Genomic DNA, 19,546 nt, shown 5'->3' with positions numbered 1-19,546 from the left:
GTCGCACCCTTCCACATCTTTCAGAAACAATTATTCTCCCGTTTGCAACATAACACAACACAACAGCCTTCTCTCTCTCTCTCTCTCTGAGTGTGTGTGTGTGTGTGTGTGTGTGTGTGAGAGAGAGAGAGAGCGACAGTGTGAGTGTCAGTCTCTGTGTGTGTCTTCAGCTTGAGTAGTGTTACACAGCATTCCTCCGTCATCTGCCGGCTGAAGTGTGTGTTTTCCTCGCCCCTTTTTCCACATTCATTTTCCACACTAAGGAGCCTCGGTGGGCAGCGTAAGCCACAACGCCCTCACCCTCATCAGGCAGCGGTATGCACTGACCAGGGGGGGCGTGTTGTGATGTGTACTTAGACGGCATAAACACAGAGACCTGCGTTGGTTCTGCTGATCCTCGCTAGCGCGTGTGTGCTGAACCCTCCCAACCTAAGTGGGCCCAGTGGGACTTGAATGCTGGAGTAAGGCCTTGGAAGAGATGCTCTGTGCCACTCAAGAGATACTCTCTTTTTTCCCCCCACATAAACACGGCCGTGAGCTCCCATTGATTTGCTTCCATTTGGACAGGTGAGTTTATATGGAGTAACGGCCTCTCGAAAAAGCTTGCAATACCATCTTAAACATCTTTTATCCGCCTCATGCCAATGGCGTCCCACACGAATATGAAATGGTGTTGTTACATCACTGGGAAGTGTTATTTTCATTCAGTGTTGTGGATCTTCTTACCTTAGTAACCACATCACACAAGTGTTGAACATCATCTTTGTTGTGTCTGTGGGGGGAGGGGGGTGCTTTGAAAAACTGTAATCATCCAAAGTATTTGACCAAGGAGCTCCAGCTGTGAGGTATAATCATAGAGAGTCACTCTTTTCGGTAGAATTAAAATCCTAAGATTAGGCTTGTCACTGAAGAAAAAAAGCTATGTTCTGCCTGAATTTTCTATCGAGCTATTGGTGTGCAAATTAAATTTAAAGTGATGCATCAAAAGGAATGAAAGATGGAATCTGAGAAGTCTGACGTGTCATCAAACTGTATTATTTAGAGTAAACAAGACAGGGACAGATTCTTCCTATTTCACAAACATAAAACCATTCATATGGACTAAAGACTATTAAACACATTCATTCCAAAAATCATTTGATAAAATATTGCTTACTTTGGGGCCTGGTGCTCACCAGCAAGGGATTCATTATTTCTGGCTTGTTTTATAGCCCCAAGAGGTGTCGGATGAAAGACAAATCTGTAGACAGACTCAGACTTAGCTTGGCAGGCCTCATCACGGTGGGGGTGTTTATTTAGAGAGCACTTTCGCTTTGGGAGTGCAACACCATCCGGAGTGAAGGACAAGCGCTGGGCATGACTCAATGCTCTCTGCGCTCGGGGTTGGGGGAGGGTCAGCCAAACTAAGCGCTCTCAATTATTCAGGGCAGTTGGCATGACGGGATTTCCACCAATCACGGCATCACCCCCCTGACAGCCCGAGTTCTTAGACGACAGTGTGACAGATCTAACAGAAAAGCAAGTGGAGGGAAATTGTTTGAATACTACTGTGCTGTGCATGGTTGATGGGATGAAATACTGACATGGTTTAAATAACTGATATCTTCAATGGCCTTCACATCTTCAAATGTACTTGTGTGATACTTTAAATACAGTATATAAACTGTAATCATCTTTGACAATATGCTTGCTAATCTACACAATGCTGGAGTAAGCATTGTCCGACAGTCTGAAAGATACTCAAAGACACATGGAGATGTGGGGCTTAAGATATCAGTAAAAGCTTCTTCCATGAAACGGTTTAGTGTTTATTGTGTATAACCTTGAAATTGTTATCCGTGTGGTGTGTGGTGATTACCTTTAACCGCTTGAGGCCAAGTGGCATATGTTTTGATTTGATTCGTTTGGTCACTCTGGGATCAAGTAGTGAAAGAGGAAATAATTGAGGTGAGAACAAAGTAAGCCATTAACACAAAAAGGCAATCTTCTCACAGGACTCTCTGAGGAGAGATTCCAGATGAAAGTATCCCCATTTTGGTCTTGAACCCGAAACACATTGTGCAAGGTGCCACATTCTGAGATTGCCAAAATGAAAATATTCTCATGGGAGAAGGCCATGGGAGAGACTGCAAATTGTCTATTGTGAGTGTGAAATAGACTGAACTCTAATATGAGAGAGATCTTGTCGTTTGTATTGTGTTTATCCTCAGACTCTGTTTCATCAATTGGAATACATCTCCAGTCTCATCTTGGTTAATAAACAGAAATCAATTACAGCTGTGATAATAAAAACAACCTTTTCAAATAAAAACTTTCCAAAGTTGAAAGTGAAATGAAACTTTGAAAAACGTTCCAAAGTTAAATTACGTGTTCTGCAGTCACTTCACATTTAAATCTGTTTATGCACAATCCTCAATGAGCATCCGCCTACCTAGATAAGCCAATAACACAGCAAGACTAAATATTGATCTGATATTGAGAGTAGACACATTTATTCTCAGGTTACTAGGAGGGCTTCAGAGACTCTTTCAGTCAAAGTGCAGCACAATGTCTGCTTGATGAATCCTCAATAATTGAACACATTGCGTTTCACCTGATTCTTGAATCCCACCCACTTGTGAGAATTACATGTCATGCGGAACAGGCATTCAATTATGAACAACCTGGTCCTTTCCCAAGGCTGAAAAGAATCCCATTCAGCATGCTTCATCCTATAAGTGAGTATAGTCTAAGACCAACTGCTGGTTCCCTCGTAAGTGCAACTATCTTGCCCACTAGCTGTGGCATAAAACATATTTACAAGAGAGGGACTCAAACACAGGAGGGAGAGCATGCGGAAAATCAGCTTTAGAATGTCAAATGTTTCGTCTCTAATGAGCAAAACGTCACATTCGGGGAAATGTCAGACTAAACTTGCAGTCCCATAGAATGCACACACTCCCACTCCTACACAGAGTAAATGTGTGTAAGAGCTCAAGCAGGTAAATTCATACCACCGACTGTTCTTTTAGGCTAATTTACACAAATTACACATTCTTGATTCTTTTGAAAGACAAAATTGCCTTCTATGCTAGTTTCCGTGGAAACTAAAAGAGCAAGCAGAGGAAAGGAAAGTGGATGACAGACACAGACAGGTGGAAGGAGGGAAAGAGCTGGTTTGCCAGGTAAGCTACCCTGCACTATCTGGGTGGGGGTGTGAGCTTGGCTTTATAAGACTAAGGAAAGCATGATGTCATATACTGTCAAAAGGAGCCATAACTATCAATGGGCAGAGATGTGACATTGATTTGTCACCATAATTCCTGGTCATGAAAGTCAAAGGTGAAAGGAGTCTCTACCATACAATACTGCCATTAAGCTGTCATAGCAAACAATCATGCCATTCTGTCATAACAATTCCTTTTAATGGATGACACTCTAAAATCTTTCGAACATCAGCTGTTTATAACATGACTTGAGGTGCTGGGTTCTCATGGGTTATCAAACATGTTATCCCACTTTCCTGTCCACACATTGTTTCTTTGCACGTTTTGCTGAATTGACATGTTTGTTCTTGTGGGTGATGAGAGTGCTATAATCCACGCAACAATACATGCTAAACAAAGCCTATATAAGAAGCACATTTGCTGTCTATTCGAAGTTATAGGTTTGCTCAAGAGTAATTAGCCAACCGCGTGCGTGCGTGCGTGCGAGGGTTCTTAAAACCTGATATTTGCAGTGAATGGAAAATGATGGCTTGTTCTTTAAGGTGGGAAATTTCGGTCAGCCCGGTAGCTCTGTAAGCGACATCCAGTGGAGCATCCCAGCTGCACACGCATGCTTCAGCCTGGAGAACTTTAAAAGATCGGACAAATCTTCGGTCACATGATACGGTCAGGAGCAGCATTTGCGGGAGGGAAAGTCGGCGCTTTCTATTCAATTCAGCACCGGTGTAGTTCACAACATTTCGTCCCCTTAGCTCTTTAAAACCGACATCCCTCATCCACACGGTGAGTACTGCCTGTACCGTTGCATTTCTCTTGCGTTCCTCTTTTCCTGTTTTGTTTCTACTCAGATTCCAAATGGATATAAGCTCTGCTTTATGAATGCTGATATTTTTCTTCAAATATGACATGTAGGCTGCCGTAAAGGCGGGTTTTGGAGACATTCACATATGTGCGCGCTATCATAGGCTATTCCATTTTTTGACAAACCTTACATTATGTTGTCGTTTTTGTTTTCTGCCTGCTTTTGGTGATCCCCTCTCTGCGGCGTTGTCCAGTTGAAGGAGCACTGCTGACTTTTGTCCTCTTTAGTAGTCTTTCTTATTTTACAGTCGAGTTGTTTCCTTTTTTGACAAGCCTTGTTAAACCTTCCACGTGCAAATCCACTCAGCCCTATGAGTTTGAGTTATCGCGGTTAGGCAGATTAATTAGCCAGTATTTGAGCCTCCCTGCAAGTTCGTCAGCTTCTTTTGAATGGATAAATTGAAACTAAATTAGTAAAATAGGTTAACCACATGTATGTCACAGAATCATATGAATGTATGGGCAACAGCTGCCAAACCCTACACCAGCATGTGCAAGTGACATTTGTTGCCTTAGATACAGTAGAACCCTATGGCGAGAGTCAGAAGATTTATCAGTGAAAAGGACAACACTTCAGTTTTGTTTTTAGGACACCATGACCTGACCCTATGTTGTGCAGGACATCCTGACCTGACACATCTTTTGTGTATTTGTGGAATGATTCCTCAACCTTTCACGCAGTCTCTCTTGAAGAACAGACACACACACACACACACACACACACACACACACACACACACACACACACACACACACACACACACAAACAAGCATAAGCACAGAGAGAGAGAGAGAGAGAGAGAGAGGGAGGGAGAGAGAGAGAGAGATACCTGCAGCTCCCATGTGGAGATCATTTCCCATCATGCATAACTTGAGTGGGCTCTCACTCTCTGTCTGACAGTCTCTTTTGAGTGTTTGTATTGGTGTGCGGAAGTGTGTGAGGAGTGAATGTAAATAAGAAATATGTGCTCTACAGAATCACAGGAATGCCAGCAGGAGAAGGAGAAAGCACCCAATTTCTCCATTTAGTTACAGGAACATTGCCAATTAGGCTTCACACCAAAAGCACTTTACGTTCGTGCCATCTTTCATGACTGGGCTCCATTGTGTTTTGATTACTATAGACCATGGAGAGAATCACTTTTAATGTAGACTGAAGAGGAGGCAGATGAGTGGAAATGGTGCTTGCAGTCAGTCACTGTTCTTCAGACCTCACTAATGTATGAGGCCTGGGGGTCTCTCATTCTTACCATTACCTTCCATGATGAAGACGTTTCACCCAATTAAGCTCTTCCAGCCTGCTCAACGTGCTGGAAAAGTATCCAAGTGGGTTACATTACTTTCTAGGAAGGTTTATGGCCTGCTAAGGTTGTATGCGTAAAGTAACCTTGTAATAGTCGTTCAATTGCAATAAGATTTTTTTTTCTGTATTCATACTGGCATTTTGTAGTGCTGGAATTTGACCTCAGAACCTCGGACAGAGGCATTAGCCGCTGCATGGTCACGAAGGGAGGATCTATTTCAGGACCATGGACAAATGCCAGTGGTTCAAAACAACCTGGAAAAGCCTCCCTCCTGCCTTTATTGATTCACAGGCTCTGTGGGCCACGCCTGGCATCGCCATCAGTGTGTCTGTCCTTTGCCACCTATAAAGTCTGTTGCATATGGTGCTATCTGTTCCTCTCAGCTTATGTGAGCAACCTAATTACGGCTATATTTGGTATAACAGTGTGTGCAGGGAAATGTCAGCTTGGTGCTACAGTATGTGCATTTGTGAAGTACAGTATGTTGTATGTTATGGGTTGGAAGTTTTGTAGTTTTGAGGAGATTCTACTCTCATAGTGTTGCACTCACTGTAGAAGCCTGTTTGTGCTACATCATAATTATGTTGTTTTTATCAGCATCTGGGGAGGAGGAGCGAGTGTGTGCTATACTTGATGTTGTACATGTTGATATAAGGGTTTAGCATTTTAGGGAGCGATATGAAATGTGTTGTGTTTTTCAAACTGGAAGGTATTTTAACATACAGTACATGTTTTTATTGTATTTTTGTGTAGATATATTGTATTGACTAGCAGTAGCTCTGGCACAGGAACTCAGACACAGGAGGCATATAGGGCCCTTTCGGATTAGTGATAGAGTTTCTTTTTCTCTTTTTCATTGTGTGGCTTGTGGTGTTACCAGAGGCAAATAAGGATATGTTAATATATCTCAAGCTCAACTCAATTAACTCCCCATTCATAACCCCTGTCAGGTTTGTTTGTTTGTTTGTTTGAAGCACCATCTGTATGTTGTTTTGTAGATGACAAAAGGCCCTATCTCTCCTAATTTTTTATTTAACCAATTTATTAGCATATGTTAAGTCTTTCTCTCTCTTTCTTACTCTCACTCTTTCTCTCTCTCTCTCTGCCTGTCTCACACAGCACACACACACACCCACACACACACACACACACACCCACACACACACACACACACACACACACACACACACACACACACACACACACACACACACACACACACACACACACACACACACACACACACATATGCACACTCTTCGGTACTGGTAACCAGGTTAGGTACAGATTAAAAACATCTGTTGCTGCAGTGTGATCCTGTTAGGGGTGGCAGAAGTGAGCAACAGAAGTAATGAAGTTCTCCAGATGATTTATTCACCTGTAGGTGACTTATTCATTTAGCCAATTACAAGCTCTCTCAATATCTCAGCACGTGTTCCACGTCATGCTCGTAAGACAAGAATGGACCAGGATAAGGGTGACTGAGGTTCTCATCATACCCAAGTGCTTGATGCTTTTTCCTCTCTACGCACGGATACACCCACTTTCGTCAGCACACACAGGCAGGATCCCAGGCAAAGCCGGCGCTGTTGTCTCTGGAGTCACACAGTTTTGCAGAGTGGTGGATTGTGGTGTGAGATTGTGCTGCTGGTTCTCTCATCACGTTCGACGGTGGCAAGTGGGGATTTTTTATGGAAATCCAGGAGAATTAGAGAAGTCCTGTCAAGACTGACATGCTAATGGGCAAGGTCATTAGCCTCTCACAGGTTTTGTGTTTCTGTAGAGACGCTTGCCAAGTTGCCTTGGATGTGCTCTACGGTTTAATTTTAAACCAGTAAAATAGATTAAAAAATCAGTGAAATGCAGAAGAGGAGAGTAAAAGATACTGGTTGACTTTTTTTAGACTAGCCACACTTACCTCATGCATCTAACCACACATACTGTAGCATGCATCTACAGTCAAACTCTTTAAACGGTGTTCTATGTGACAGTTTTCAATAACATACAGTATACTGTAGTATGTTTCTCACACAGTGTCTGTCCTATGTATTTGTTTCACTGCACAAGCTCTGGCACTAACTTGCTCAATCAAATGGTTTATGGAACTACCATCATGCCATAATTACATTTGCTCTTAACCCAGGTTGGGTGAAAAACCTCTACGGTCTACTGATCTAAAGGTCTATCGAGGGATCTTTGTTTACTCATGTCCCCAGGCCCAGTTTCACCGACTCATTCTCACTTCTGGACGCGCCTCTCTGTCCAGACGTTATTCATATTCTCGCCGCCCACGAGTCATTTCGGCTGTATTATTTTCAGCTTTGTCCTCCTCCTTACGAGTGGGGTGTACGTTTTCTGGGCTGTGGAGTAATAGGTGTATTAATATGATGTGGGAGCCCAGCGCGGGGCCTCTGCTGAGCTGGGCCGGTGATGTATAGGCGTTGGCACAGCTCTTCCTGTTTCGGAGCGGTCTCCAGCACAACCGTTATAAATTGAACCGCCCATCCTCAGCCGGCCATATTTATAGTTGCTGTCTGGAGCGCGTGTGTGAGCCTGTGTGCGAGAGAGAGAGAAAATGCTGGTATTGACGGCCTAACGCAGTAGCTACAAACAAGCATTCCACAGTTTCACACAATATCTTTTGCTTTTTCCTGAAATTGAAAAAATTGCTTTATTACAGGAACGCTGTAAAGGCCTCTTGCTCATGCAATAACGCTGTGTTGCCAGCCATGCTGAATGTGGGTTTGTTAATAGAACAGTTGAAGCCTGCTCCAGAAATCTCGGGCCGTGGAGCTTGTAGGCGCGTATCCCACGAGAGCCTCACCGCGTCAGCTTTTTCCCACACCCGCGTCAGCAGCCAGTCATGTTTATGGATGAACTCTTGTCAGGAGTCGAAACCAGATGCGCAGATGGAGACGGAGCTGATGCGGGGAATTGAGTACAGGGCAGCGGTGACAGCTCTGTGGGAGATGTGCTCCATGTTAGAGCCTGAGCCACCTGTGTCACCTGGAATAGGCCTCAAGCATCCAGAGAACAACCCTAAGATACACTGTTGCTCATTCAGCATAGCTGTGTAAACTCCGACAAAAATGTGATATTGGTAACAGCAGATGGATATTATGACTGAGACTGGGGGGGGGGGGGGGGGGGGCATTACCACACTGAAAAGCATTGCTACTTTGAAATGTGATCGATCGGGAAAAAAAGCATCAATACAGTGCGGATTGAGCATGTTATCTGAGCTCTTTTCATGATCCCTTCAGATCACAGATACAGTGCCCAGGAGAATTTGACGGATCTACGAAAACATCCCCCCCACCACATCCTGCAGCATTACTTCAAATGCTATGTCAAGTTGCCCTTTACGCAAGCAAAACCAGTGGACAAATTTCAGTGACACTCCAAAGAAGTCTTGTAAACCTGCGAGTAGAGTAAAAGCCTCCTAACATTTACAGAGTGTCTGACATTTAAGGTGCTCTTGAACTTTGACCTGTACGTTGGCACGGTGAAGTACGCTGCAGCAACTCTGGCCTCACGCTGTATCCAACCCTTGTAGTTACAGTGCCACGAACAGTTTGTCAAAGACGCCTCCTGATGTTTTTTTTTTCTTTTCTGCTGATCTTGAAAGAAGAAGCCCAGCCTGGAGTGGAATGCTGCTCTAAAGTGCTTACTGTGCTTACGCCTCTGTGTATACACTGCAAGGATACTGACAGTACAAGTACAAAGCCTCTGACAGCTGCTGAGACGGACGGCGCAGAAACACACGGCACAGAAATGTATGAACACCAATAGAATTCTTTGGTGTGATCCCGAGGAAAGAAAGAAAACAGCCTTAAGAAAAGCGATAACCCTGCGAGTGCTGTCTGACCACAAAGAAAAATATTGGACTTTTGGTCAAGGCGTGCAAACGCTACCTCCCCCATCCCCCCGCCCACGTGCAAGTGAAAATGAGTGTGGATGCAGTGAACCTGAGGAGTAGAATGCTCACATTCACGCTCTGCCTTGAGTCATGTCAGGCCCATGGAAACGGCTTTGAGGTTCACTAGCCTCATAAATATTGTACGGATCACTTTGAACTTTTGTTCTCCGCTTTCTCCTCTGAGCTTTGGAAATCAAGCCTCAAGAAGACTGGTTCTGTCTCACTAATGGTGCGTTGCTTTGATTAGTGAAATACTGCTGAGCACCACTTTTTTTATTATCCTTAACTTTACAGTGGTGGGGGACGGGGACCCCTCTCCCAGCTCCTGTGAAAGTGCCAAAGACTTAGGATTGTCAGATGAAAGCACTTGTGGTCAGTTTTATTGGAGGGTCCAATCACTTGATTTACATTGTAACACACAGCCCGGCGTAGTGCTGCAGCTGCCGTATATGTTAAAAACTCATTTATCATGACTATAAAGCCTGAATGGAAGTATGAGTGAGTGCATGCCAGCCCCCCCGCCTGATAAGAAATGGAGACAGCAAATCACGTTAGTGATTCCCATAGACCTCCACTGATGGACCTTACTGGGCTGTAGGCCAACTCATTGGGGGGATTGGAGACTTGCATGAAAGCAGTGGCCGAAGAGACTCTGTTTACTTGTGTCTTTGTGATAATAATGAAAACATGCATTGACATTGTGCAGTATTAGGTCCAGGTATGGAGGTTCTGTAGTGCGGAAAAAGGCTAAATTTGGTCTGTAAATGGGGAAAATGCTCAACACTGGTAGTTTTATACTCAATCATCTATGGAGGTCTCCACCTATGAAAATAACCTATTTTGAAATATCTACTTGAAAACCTCCTGTGAAGACAGTCCAAGACATATTTGAAACGCATAGCAGTTTATAATGGAATTAAATGGGTCAGCGCAGAAAATAATTGTAATGGAGGTAGTCATAACTCCTTTCAGCATATTAGGAACAGTTTGAGGTCCACACCTCATATAAATCATTTTGCAGTGCTCCTGCTGGGTGTAACTCAGCAAATAATGAAAACCCTTGGAGTTGAAAGGAAGTTTTGATGAGGGTGAGTGAGTGTGTTCAAATCCTAATGTCTTAATGTGCTGCAGTAACACTGTCAAATCACTGAGGAAATATGATGCAAGAAGTTTAGTTGTGGGGAGTGGGGTTTGCCTAAATGTGTATAAGATATGACCGTATAAACCATGGTGAGGAAAAAGTGCATGATCTCCCTTTAGACAGGCAGCATTTGAGCACAAGCACATAGAGGGAGAGAGAGAGAGAGAGAGAGAAATGGGAGAAACATCCCATCGAGATTCTGCATGTAGAATTCTGCAAAAACATTCTGAAAGAAAAAGAACAATTAAATTCTGGAAACACCTAAAGTCTTACTGTAGTCTCATTCCATAATATAAAGGCTTGCGTGACCAAGAGATGAGCAAGGAAATAGCTCCTCTCCCAACTTGGTCATGAGCCATTCCACTGCCCTAACACACACTGACACAGTAGGTAGTCAGGACCAGGCACAAATTGAACATACTAAAATGAAGCAAATTTCTCCTATCTTAAAAGACAAAAATATTGCAATGTTGGCAATCCAAAGCCAAGACACAAAGCAAGATGCAAACTTGACATTGGACAGAGGGTTTATCTTAGTAGTTTTCACCTGCCACCAGCTGAGGGTCAGCGAGTGATACACATACACACACACACACACGTGTGCGAGCGCGCTGATGAACTCACATACACCACCATATCCACATGCAGGCAGTCACCACACTGCTCTCAATGACCTCTCAATAGTCCTATTGAACCGATGCAAAACTAACTATTGTTTTATTACTACTGTAATTGTAGTACTGTACTATTGTTCACAAATCTCAGCGAAGTAGTATGTTTATACAAATGTCTGTATCAGTTTAAAGTATATGTATATGTTTTGTCTCTGTAATTGCGGTTATGTTTTACCTTTACATGAACCAATTGCTTTGGCAATACAAGTTTAGATTTGTCATGCCAATAAAGCAACTTTTCAATTTGAATGAGAGAGACAGAGAGGGAGAGAGAGAGAGAGAGAGAGATGGTCATTCAGTGGAAGAGATTGTGTTGAAGCTATACACATAGGTGAAGCAGGAGAAAAAGAGAGAGAAGAGAGAATTGAAATGTCAGCATGGTGTTTGTTCTGTCCCACTTGTCACCGCTCTACAAAGAGAGAGAAGGTTATTGCTGTTACCACATGGAAGAGCAAGGTCGTTGTGAGTCACTGACTTCATGAGTGGAGAGGAGGAGGACTTCATGTGTGCTTGTGCGTGTGTGTGTGTGTGCGTGTGTGTGTGTGTGTGTGTGTGTGTGTGTGTGTGTGTGTGTGTGTGCGTGCGTGTGTGTGTGTGTGTGTGTGTGTGTGTGTGTGCGTGTGTGTGTGTGCGTGTGTGTGTTTGTACTCGTACATGCGGTCTGCACGCATACATGTGTGTGCACTGTGTGTGTCTGTGCATGCAGGAGAGAGAGAGAGAGAAATGAGTTGTGAGTGTATTGGAGATGCACATCAAAAATAAGGGGGAAAATAATGGGAGAAAGAAATAATGGGAGAAATTGACATTTTCTTGCTTTGGTTATGTGCAAGTCAGTTTCCATATTTTTAAATTCAGTTACTAATAATCTTACTGTAATTTTCTGCAGACTCATTCGAGCAGGTTCAAGTTATTTTCTATTTCCTATACATGTTGCCAGTTACTAATATTCAGGGTTCCCATGGTCATGTAATTCCCATTTTCCAGGCCTGGAAAACTTGTAAAAATCAGTAAATTCTAAGTTTTGAATTTAAAGCTTTGGAGAACTTACTGGTACGTATACAGTATGTCTAATGAAATCAATGTTAACATCTTTTATGGATGACAACTACCTCTCAAATGCTCTGCTATTCTTTTCATTTTATTGATTGGCCACTTTGGTAAGTTATTGTAATCTTGGCATTACTGAAAATGAGGACTACCCTTAAAGAATAAGTAATGGTTGAATTAATGAATGAATGGACCTCGGTCCAAGATCAGTGCACTCTTTGGAGAGTTTTCTAGATTTGTATAGTAAAGAAGTGGAACAATAAGTGGCTTAGTGCAAGAGGTCGGATTCAGAAATTGCCTCCACAGCTCTCAATCCTCACAGTGATTGTACCTGTGTCATTAGAACAGTTGGAGATATTTTTTCTCTAAGTGAAGCCTAAGTGTGGTCAGATTAGTGAGGATATTTTTACACAAGTTCTCATTGTGGTAAACAATAATACAAATCACAATTTAGTTCATTTAAAGCCACTTGAGGTTTGCATGTTGTTTAGAAAGGGAAATGTTTTTATTATCAGTAATGCTTGTTTTGGCTATTACGAGGGTTATGTTCAGAAATGAGGATCTCGGTTTAGCTTACTGAAGTCTACTCATGTGTTTCTATATGTGTGTGTGCTTGACCATTAGGCCGGCTGGCTGAGGAGGATGACCGGTAAAACTCAGACCAGCAACGTGACCAACAAGACTGACCCACGCTCACTCAACTCCAGAGTCTTCATCGGCAACCTCAACACAGCAGTGGTTAAGAAGACAGACATTGAGGTCATCTTTGCCAAATATGGCAAGATCATCGGCTGCTCAGCGCACAAGGGCTATGCTTTTGTTCAGTATGCCAATGAGAGAAACGCTCGTTCTGCGGTTGCTGGGGAGAATGCGAGGGTCATCGCTGGACAGCCTCTGGGTAAAGTTCACTTTGGTGTTACTTCTGACAAAATGTATAGGTCTCTGTATTTCATTTGATTGGTGTTTCTCTATTTACCTGATATCCTCCTACATGATTGTCATCTGAGTTAAATTTCACTTGGGGTTCAATATCATTGAAGTGTGCATTGTGAAGTGTGACTGCCCTGTTCTGCGTCTTGGCTCCCTATTACTGGTGACATCTACACTGCTTGGTGCCTTTATTTAGCACATGTATGCAACGCTCTGCCATTGGCTGAAAATATGAGTTCAACAGGTTGAGATTTACAACTTTGCCAGTGAGGATGACCTGTTGAAGTGCCCATGTAACCGTCAAACCTACCTCATTGCCCCCCACTGTTACACTCTGCTTGCTGTCTGCCCTACTTTCCTTAGGTGGGTGAGTAGGGGGTAGATTTGCAGCATGGGTCTTGAGTAGACGTTTTCCGATTTGCATATGCCCCGTATTCTGGGGCTACGATACCTCTGTTTTGCCAAAGTCATAGAGACACCCTTGTTATCACTTTCAGATGAATGTACTGTTATATATTCATCCTAACATATGAATGTATCTGAAGTCACTCAGAAGACAAATTGTACTGAATGAAAACTAATGAATGAAATCAAATAGCACTGAGCCCACCTGTATATCAGGTATGGTGCTCTATGGGGATGTATCTCTAATACAGGAATAAACGCTAAGGGAGGCAGGGGATGGAGGGGCTGGTGGCATGGTGCATTCAGGGTGCATCACATTCGGGCTGCCATAAGCTTCTCTGCAAATCCCCACTATTATTTATTGATTAAATTTGCCCCTCCTTTATGGGAAATAAAAAGCCTCTCAGCTCTGTAACCCTGTTGAAATATGGAGTAGAGACCAGGGGGGTCATATCTCATATATATATATATATATATATATATATATATACACACACACACTGTATATAAGTGTATATATATATATATATATATATATATTTAGTTTTGGTTCAGCTTTCTTTCCATTAGGAATATGTTTTGGCGTTAATTTCTGGCATGAGTCATGTGTAGAACACAGGACTGAAATGTAGCACTTTTCTGAGCGCTGATAGCTTTGGGTGAGTCATCTGTAGATGGTGGGAGCTACTCAGAGAACGGACCATAATTTCTCCATTCAGTGAATAGTCTGAAAACACATGGGAGTACATGAGAGTGGACGGCCGAGGGTCAAAAGGGCAGAAGGCGGGGGTACTCATTTTTGGCACCAATGAACTGACCATTCACACACTGACATTAAAGCTGTCGTGGCATTTCTGGTGTTCCTATATTTTATATATCCTTTCAGATATTCAGTCTACTGTCATAGAGCAATCAATGGAGGAGAGAATGTTTAGAGCACTCAAAAAGATCAATCGATAACCAAAATAGTTGCTGATTAATGTAGCAGTTGACAACTAGGTGAATAATTGTTGTAGCACACTCACACACACACACACACACACACACACACAGGCTGTGCCAGAGCCATAATGTTGCACCCCACAGTACTTGTGCAGATATTGAGCATAGCCTCCAGCCACAAGCCTCACAATCAAACGCAGCAGAGCTTTTAGCTGTGAAGGAGCTACTGCAACTTGTGGGTCTATATGGGTGCACCATCACGTTGATGTTGGAGGTGCCAGGTGGATAGCGGCTTTGCTGCTTCAGTGCATTTCCATTTCTCCAGCACAGACTCAGGCAGTCGGGTTTGGTTCAGTCACTTTGATAGTGGCAGACATGGTCATGGCATCATGCTGCATCCGCGTGTATGAAGGCGTGTAGAGATACAACAAAGTGCATGAAACATTCGGGAGTGATTCCCAAAAAACTCTTCATATTTTTTTGTCCATGTCTTTGTCCAATAATTCATTCAGATGTTCTGTAGTTTGAGGAAAGAATTCCAGTGGCAGGTCTGTCTATACAGAACCACAGGCTTCATTCTGGCAAATACTCAAGCTTTCCCCTCCTCTGAAATAAATACATAAATTAATACATAAATTGATATATATTCACAGCACATACATAGCCTACATATATAAATGCATTGATGCATACATAAAGAAGGAATCTAGGAATTTGTGTCTTAACACAAATCATACTTTAATACAAATGGGTGGCTGGCATCAATTCATGATGAGCACAGTTCAGATAGGGACCTTGAAATTCACCACTTGTGGTGTTTGAGCACCAGGCTGTGTCTGTCGTTGGTATTGCATGTGCACTGCATTGTTGTGGAGTGACTTGCAGCTTTCACTCAAGGCCTTTGGCAGAATTGTAGAAATCAATGTCATACATACAGCACATTGATGAGTGGTCTTTTAGTATAACCAGTCCAAGGGGCATCCATGCTATAATCATGTTCATCATCATCAGCATCCTCTCTGGTATATCAAACATGTCTGGTGAATGGGTTACCTTGGTGGCACTTTTGTATACAGTCTCTGAAATAGTGTTGCTCATTGAACCCTAGCCTGGCTAGCGCCTACCACTTCTCAAAGGAGACATGGTCCGGCAACCAGTCGTTCATTTTCTCGTATTTGAAAAAATGCCCAGATCCGTTCATTGGGCGCCACGGATGTCTATCAAATGCGTCTGTGCATAGCTCATCATGGTCTTGCTTTCTCCCCTGTTCTGTTATTGGTCGCCAACATCAGGCGAAAATTTGGGTGTTAGTTTCCAGACTGCCTTAGCAGCGTGAATGAAATCACCGTGCAAGGCAGGATGGGAACACCCAGGCTATATGAACCCAGTTTTCTGATCAGATATAGGCATTGCATTGCTTTTTAAAAGATGTGAAACTCAAAGTTCAATCAACAAAGATTCCTAAATATTGAAATTCCTCTACCTCCTCTACAGGCTGATCATGTCTCACAGCAGGTGGTAAATCCTGACAGCCATTGTGATGGACCGGTTCCAGTCTTCTTTTCATTTATAAAAAGGGAACTGCCATCACACCATTAGTAAGCTCTCCAGTAGAGTGAAAATACTGTATGTAGACTGATGTACTGTGTTCCCTGCATAAGAGACCAACCAGCACCATGCCATCAGTGCATTTGTACAAATGGCAGGTAGAGTTCAGAATTTCAATAAGTTGAGAGCACACAGCCTTGAGGTGCTCCTGTATTCAGGATAACAGCTTTAGAGATTATGCCATTTCACCTCACCTAATCCTCTGTGGATGGTCTGTGAGGAATTCATTGATCTACTGTAGAAAATAAGTGTTGGTATTAATATCATATGAGTCGTTTCATTAAGGATATGTTTCTGCATGTAATTAAAAGCGGAGGTAAAGTCAACAAATAAGCGTCTGACATAGCCTAACTCTTAGACTGCTGCAGGTGTTTACTAACCATGTCCATTAGTGATGATGCGTCGCCAGTACCGCTGGCCCTTCTTAAAGAAACATAAACGCACTCTCAATTATATTCTTTTGCTTTTATTTATCTTGACGGCATACAAGACGGACGTGTTTCGGCAAACAGCCGTCCTCAGCGGCTTGCGCCTTCTTACTGTATATGAAAACAGAAGTGGGTCAAGCCATTCACTGAGAGATGTTGAAAGATGATTGATCATGACTCTCTCCATACATTTGCATAGGATACTATTCAGCACAACTGGTCAAAAACATTGAGCTTCTTAGGGAGAAATGGAATTATTCAGAATAATTTTCCATAATTTGGAATAGAATTATTATTTGCTGTTTAAAATGTTGCTCCTTACAGTATAAATTGGAGCTCATTGTTGGACAATATTGGAGCTCATTGTTGGAGAGAAAGAAAAATAGAGAGAGATTTTCAGAGGTTAGGAGAAATAGGGTAAAATTCACTGTTCATTGTTAAGTGCAATGTGATTTGCAATTAAAATGATGTGCATAATTTATTTATAAGAATGGAATAGGACATGATTATTTGTAGAGGTGAAGGATGTAGCCTACAGTTAGGAGAACTACAGATATTTGTGCCATATAGTGGAATAACTATGACACACTTTGCACTGTGTGTGTATCTCTAAATTAATTTCCCAAAAAAAAAAAAAAATGAATATGCAACTGCACACAATTGAACTCCATGTGACTGTGAGTATCTCATTCAAACACTAGATGGCATTCAATACCCTGCCATAAGTAGGCCTAAAGTAAAAAATATGCAGCATTTCAACACTTGTATGTTTTTATTGTCGACATTGTTTTTCAAATCATCTTTACATTATTTTTTTTTATGTTTATATTTAGTAATTAAAGTATGTGAATGATGAACATTGGTCAGTCCAGTATGCCATCCTGGCTGTCCGTGGCATGGACAAAGCACCCAGTAAAATGGAAAAGCCTAACACAATATTATTGAAACACATAGTACTGTAATCTGCTATGCAGAAACGTCATTGTTCATAAGGTTTTTGGTAGTTAGATCACTATTTCTTATCAGGATTATTTTCTGTAGCCCCCATAAATGACAGAAATGTGGTGACGATCAACTTGAACGTAGCAAATACATGACAGTTCATACAGTTAGTTTAATGCAGCCAATACATACAGACGGCATCTCGTCATAGCCGTGGTTACCGCCCCCAGTTACCGTGTTAACCATGGCTGAAACACCCCCCGTGGGGGAAAACATTTGTTTTCTGCTAGCGAGTTAGCCCATTGACTTTCATGTGTGATGTTAGCATGTTTTCCCCCACAGAGGGGGCGGCAACCTTCTAACCGTCTGTATCTATGGAGTCCAAAACACGATTCTATGCCTGTGGGTAGAGCATCCCCCTGAATTGGAGCAAAGTGGTATGGCCTGGAGTGTCTTACCTTAGCTGCTGAGCGCAAAGAATCTATTCAAAAGGGAAGGAAGAGGTCCGTTACGACGAAACGCATGAAACTGGACAAGTACCATACCACCATGTATAAAGGCAAGCGTCGAAATCAGCGACGTGAGTATTGTGATGTGACATAAAGCTTAATTGAATGATGATGCCACGCTTCCAGTAAATTAATGTTTTTTTCTTTTCTTTTCTTTTTTGTAAAAAGTAAGTTACGCTATATCCTTTTGAATATAAAAAGACAATATGTGTTAGTAGATTTAAGTTAGTAGAGTTAATTCGGTTGCTGCAGTAGCCTAAGTCATTGTTGATAAAGTTTCTGAATTATTTAAACGTGATTTGAATGTTTACAGAACAATATTAGTTTGAAGTTGTAGTTGCCACAAAGCTTTATTCCGAGATGTAATGTCGTGTGGGTGTGGGCAAAATTTATGGCAAGGTTTTTTCCCTCTATTTGCCCAAATTACGCATTGGTTTAGAGTCCTGCCCAAGGCTAAGCGCAGTATAGACTATTAAACTATGATAATGCACAGTCAATTGTCATGTAGCCTACTGTATTTTACCCGTAGGCTACTTAAATACAAGTGTTTCTGTTTGTGAAGTGTCAGGAGTAGTATAGTCTACAATTTATTAGCATAATTATTCAATTACGACATATGGGGAATCATAAGACATTCCAGAAGCTTAAACTGATCGAACCTCTCCCAAACGGCATAAGATGGTCACTTAGAGGAAACCTCGGACAGTAAGTGGGTATGACAGACCTCCCTCAGGACTTTGTTTCAGACTGTTGCATGCTCTGATGTCTTGGTTACATCATGATCAAAGAGATATGACTGGAGGAGATATCAACTGGATATAAATTAGGCATTTGGGATGGTATATTATGGACAGTGTTCTTTGTTTCCCCAGATCCAGAGGAAACTGTCGATTTCCCTTAACGATTTCCATTGCAACTGCAAGAAGTTGCATGTGCCAGGTGCAACAGACTGATAGAGGCAATATAGATTAAATCAACTCAGCCAGAAACAGTGCCATTTATGCACTTAGTCTATCAGATAGACATGGTTTACAATTGAGAAAATGTCATGAAAAGTCATGTAAAATTATACTGTACAGTGCCAGTGCCAGTACAGTGATTACTTTGTCAATGCAGAATCTGGCAGTATCATTCTGCAGTCTTAAAAAAAAAAAAAAAAAAAAAAAAAATCTGAATGTCTTCGTGTGGTGTTTTTGTTGTTGTTGTTTCAAAGATTAGGTATGCACATGCTAAAGTTGACTAAAAAGAGAAATAAAAAACATCTTTTGGAAATTGATCTTAATGCCTTAATTAAAACAATGAGGAAATCCAACCTTTAAAGACACCAATTTTCTTTGTGAATGAATGATGTATAGGAACTAAATAAATAAATATTTCCTTAAAAAAAAATCCTTTAAATACAGAGTCCATAAGTTTACACACCCCTATGTTGAATTTCCTTAGAGACAGGCACACAGGCACACTCATCACATTCCCTTCACCATAGAGGTTGCCATGGGTTTTATTTTAGTTAGCCTAATAACTGGATTGATCTGCATTGAGAGATGTTCGTATGGAAGGATATATGATGATGGGACTTTTAATTCCGAAGGCCAAGGGAACTTGTTGTGCTGGATTGTTACACTACTCC

At 42.0% G+C, this 19,546-nt stretch overlaps 1 protein-coding gene across 2 annotated transcripts in view; it reads left to right on the top strand.

Annotated features, from left to right (window-relative positions):
• The first annotated feature begins 3,894 nt into the window (after positions 1-3,894).
• Positions 3,895-19,546, top strand: part of ralyl (RALY RNA binding protein like) — a 28,724-nt gene continuing 13,072 nt past the window's right edge. Inside the window, exons 1-2 of one of the 2 annotated variants that reach the window (XM_062555820.1) lie at positions 3,895-3,989; positions 12,777-13,050. In XM_062555820.1, coding sequence (XP_062411804.1) covers positions 12,795-13,050 — 256 coding nt within the window. In that variant the 5' untranslated portion in view covers positions 3,895-3,989; positions 12,777-12,794. Of the gene's footprint in view, positions 3,990-12,776; positions 13,051-17,909; positions 17,988-19,546 lie in introns of those variants that run through there. The other variant, XM_062555830.1, reaches the window with a different exon arrangement.

This window comes from Sardina pilchardus, chromosome 2 (genome assembly GCF_963854185.1).
Source record: "Sardina pilchardus chromosome 2, fSarPil1.1, whole genome shotgun sequence".
Lineage (NCBI taxonomy): Eukaryota > Metazoa > Chordata > Actinopteri > Clupeiformes > Clupeidae > Sardina > Sardina pilchardus.
Note: the sequence above shows the minus strand (reverse complement) of the source record. Positions and strands in the feature narration are given on the sequence as shown.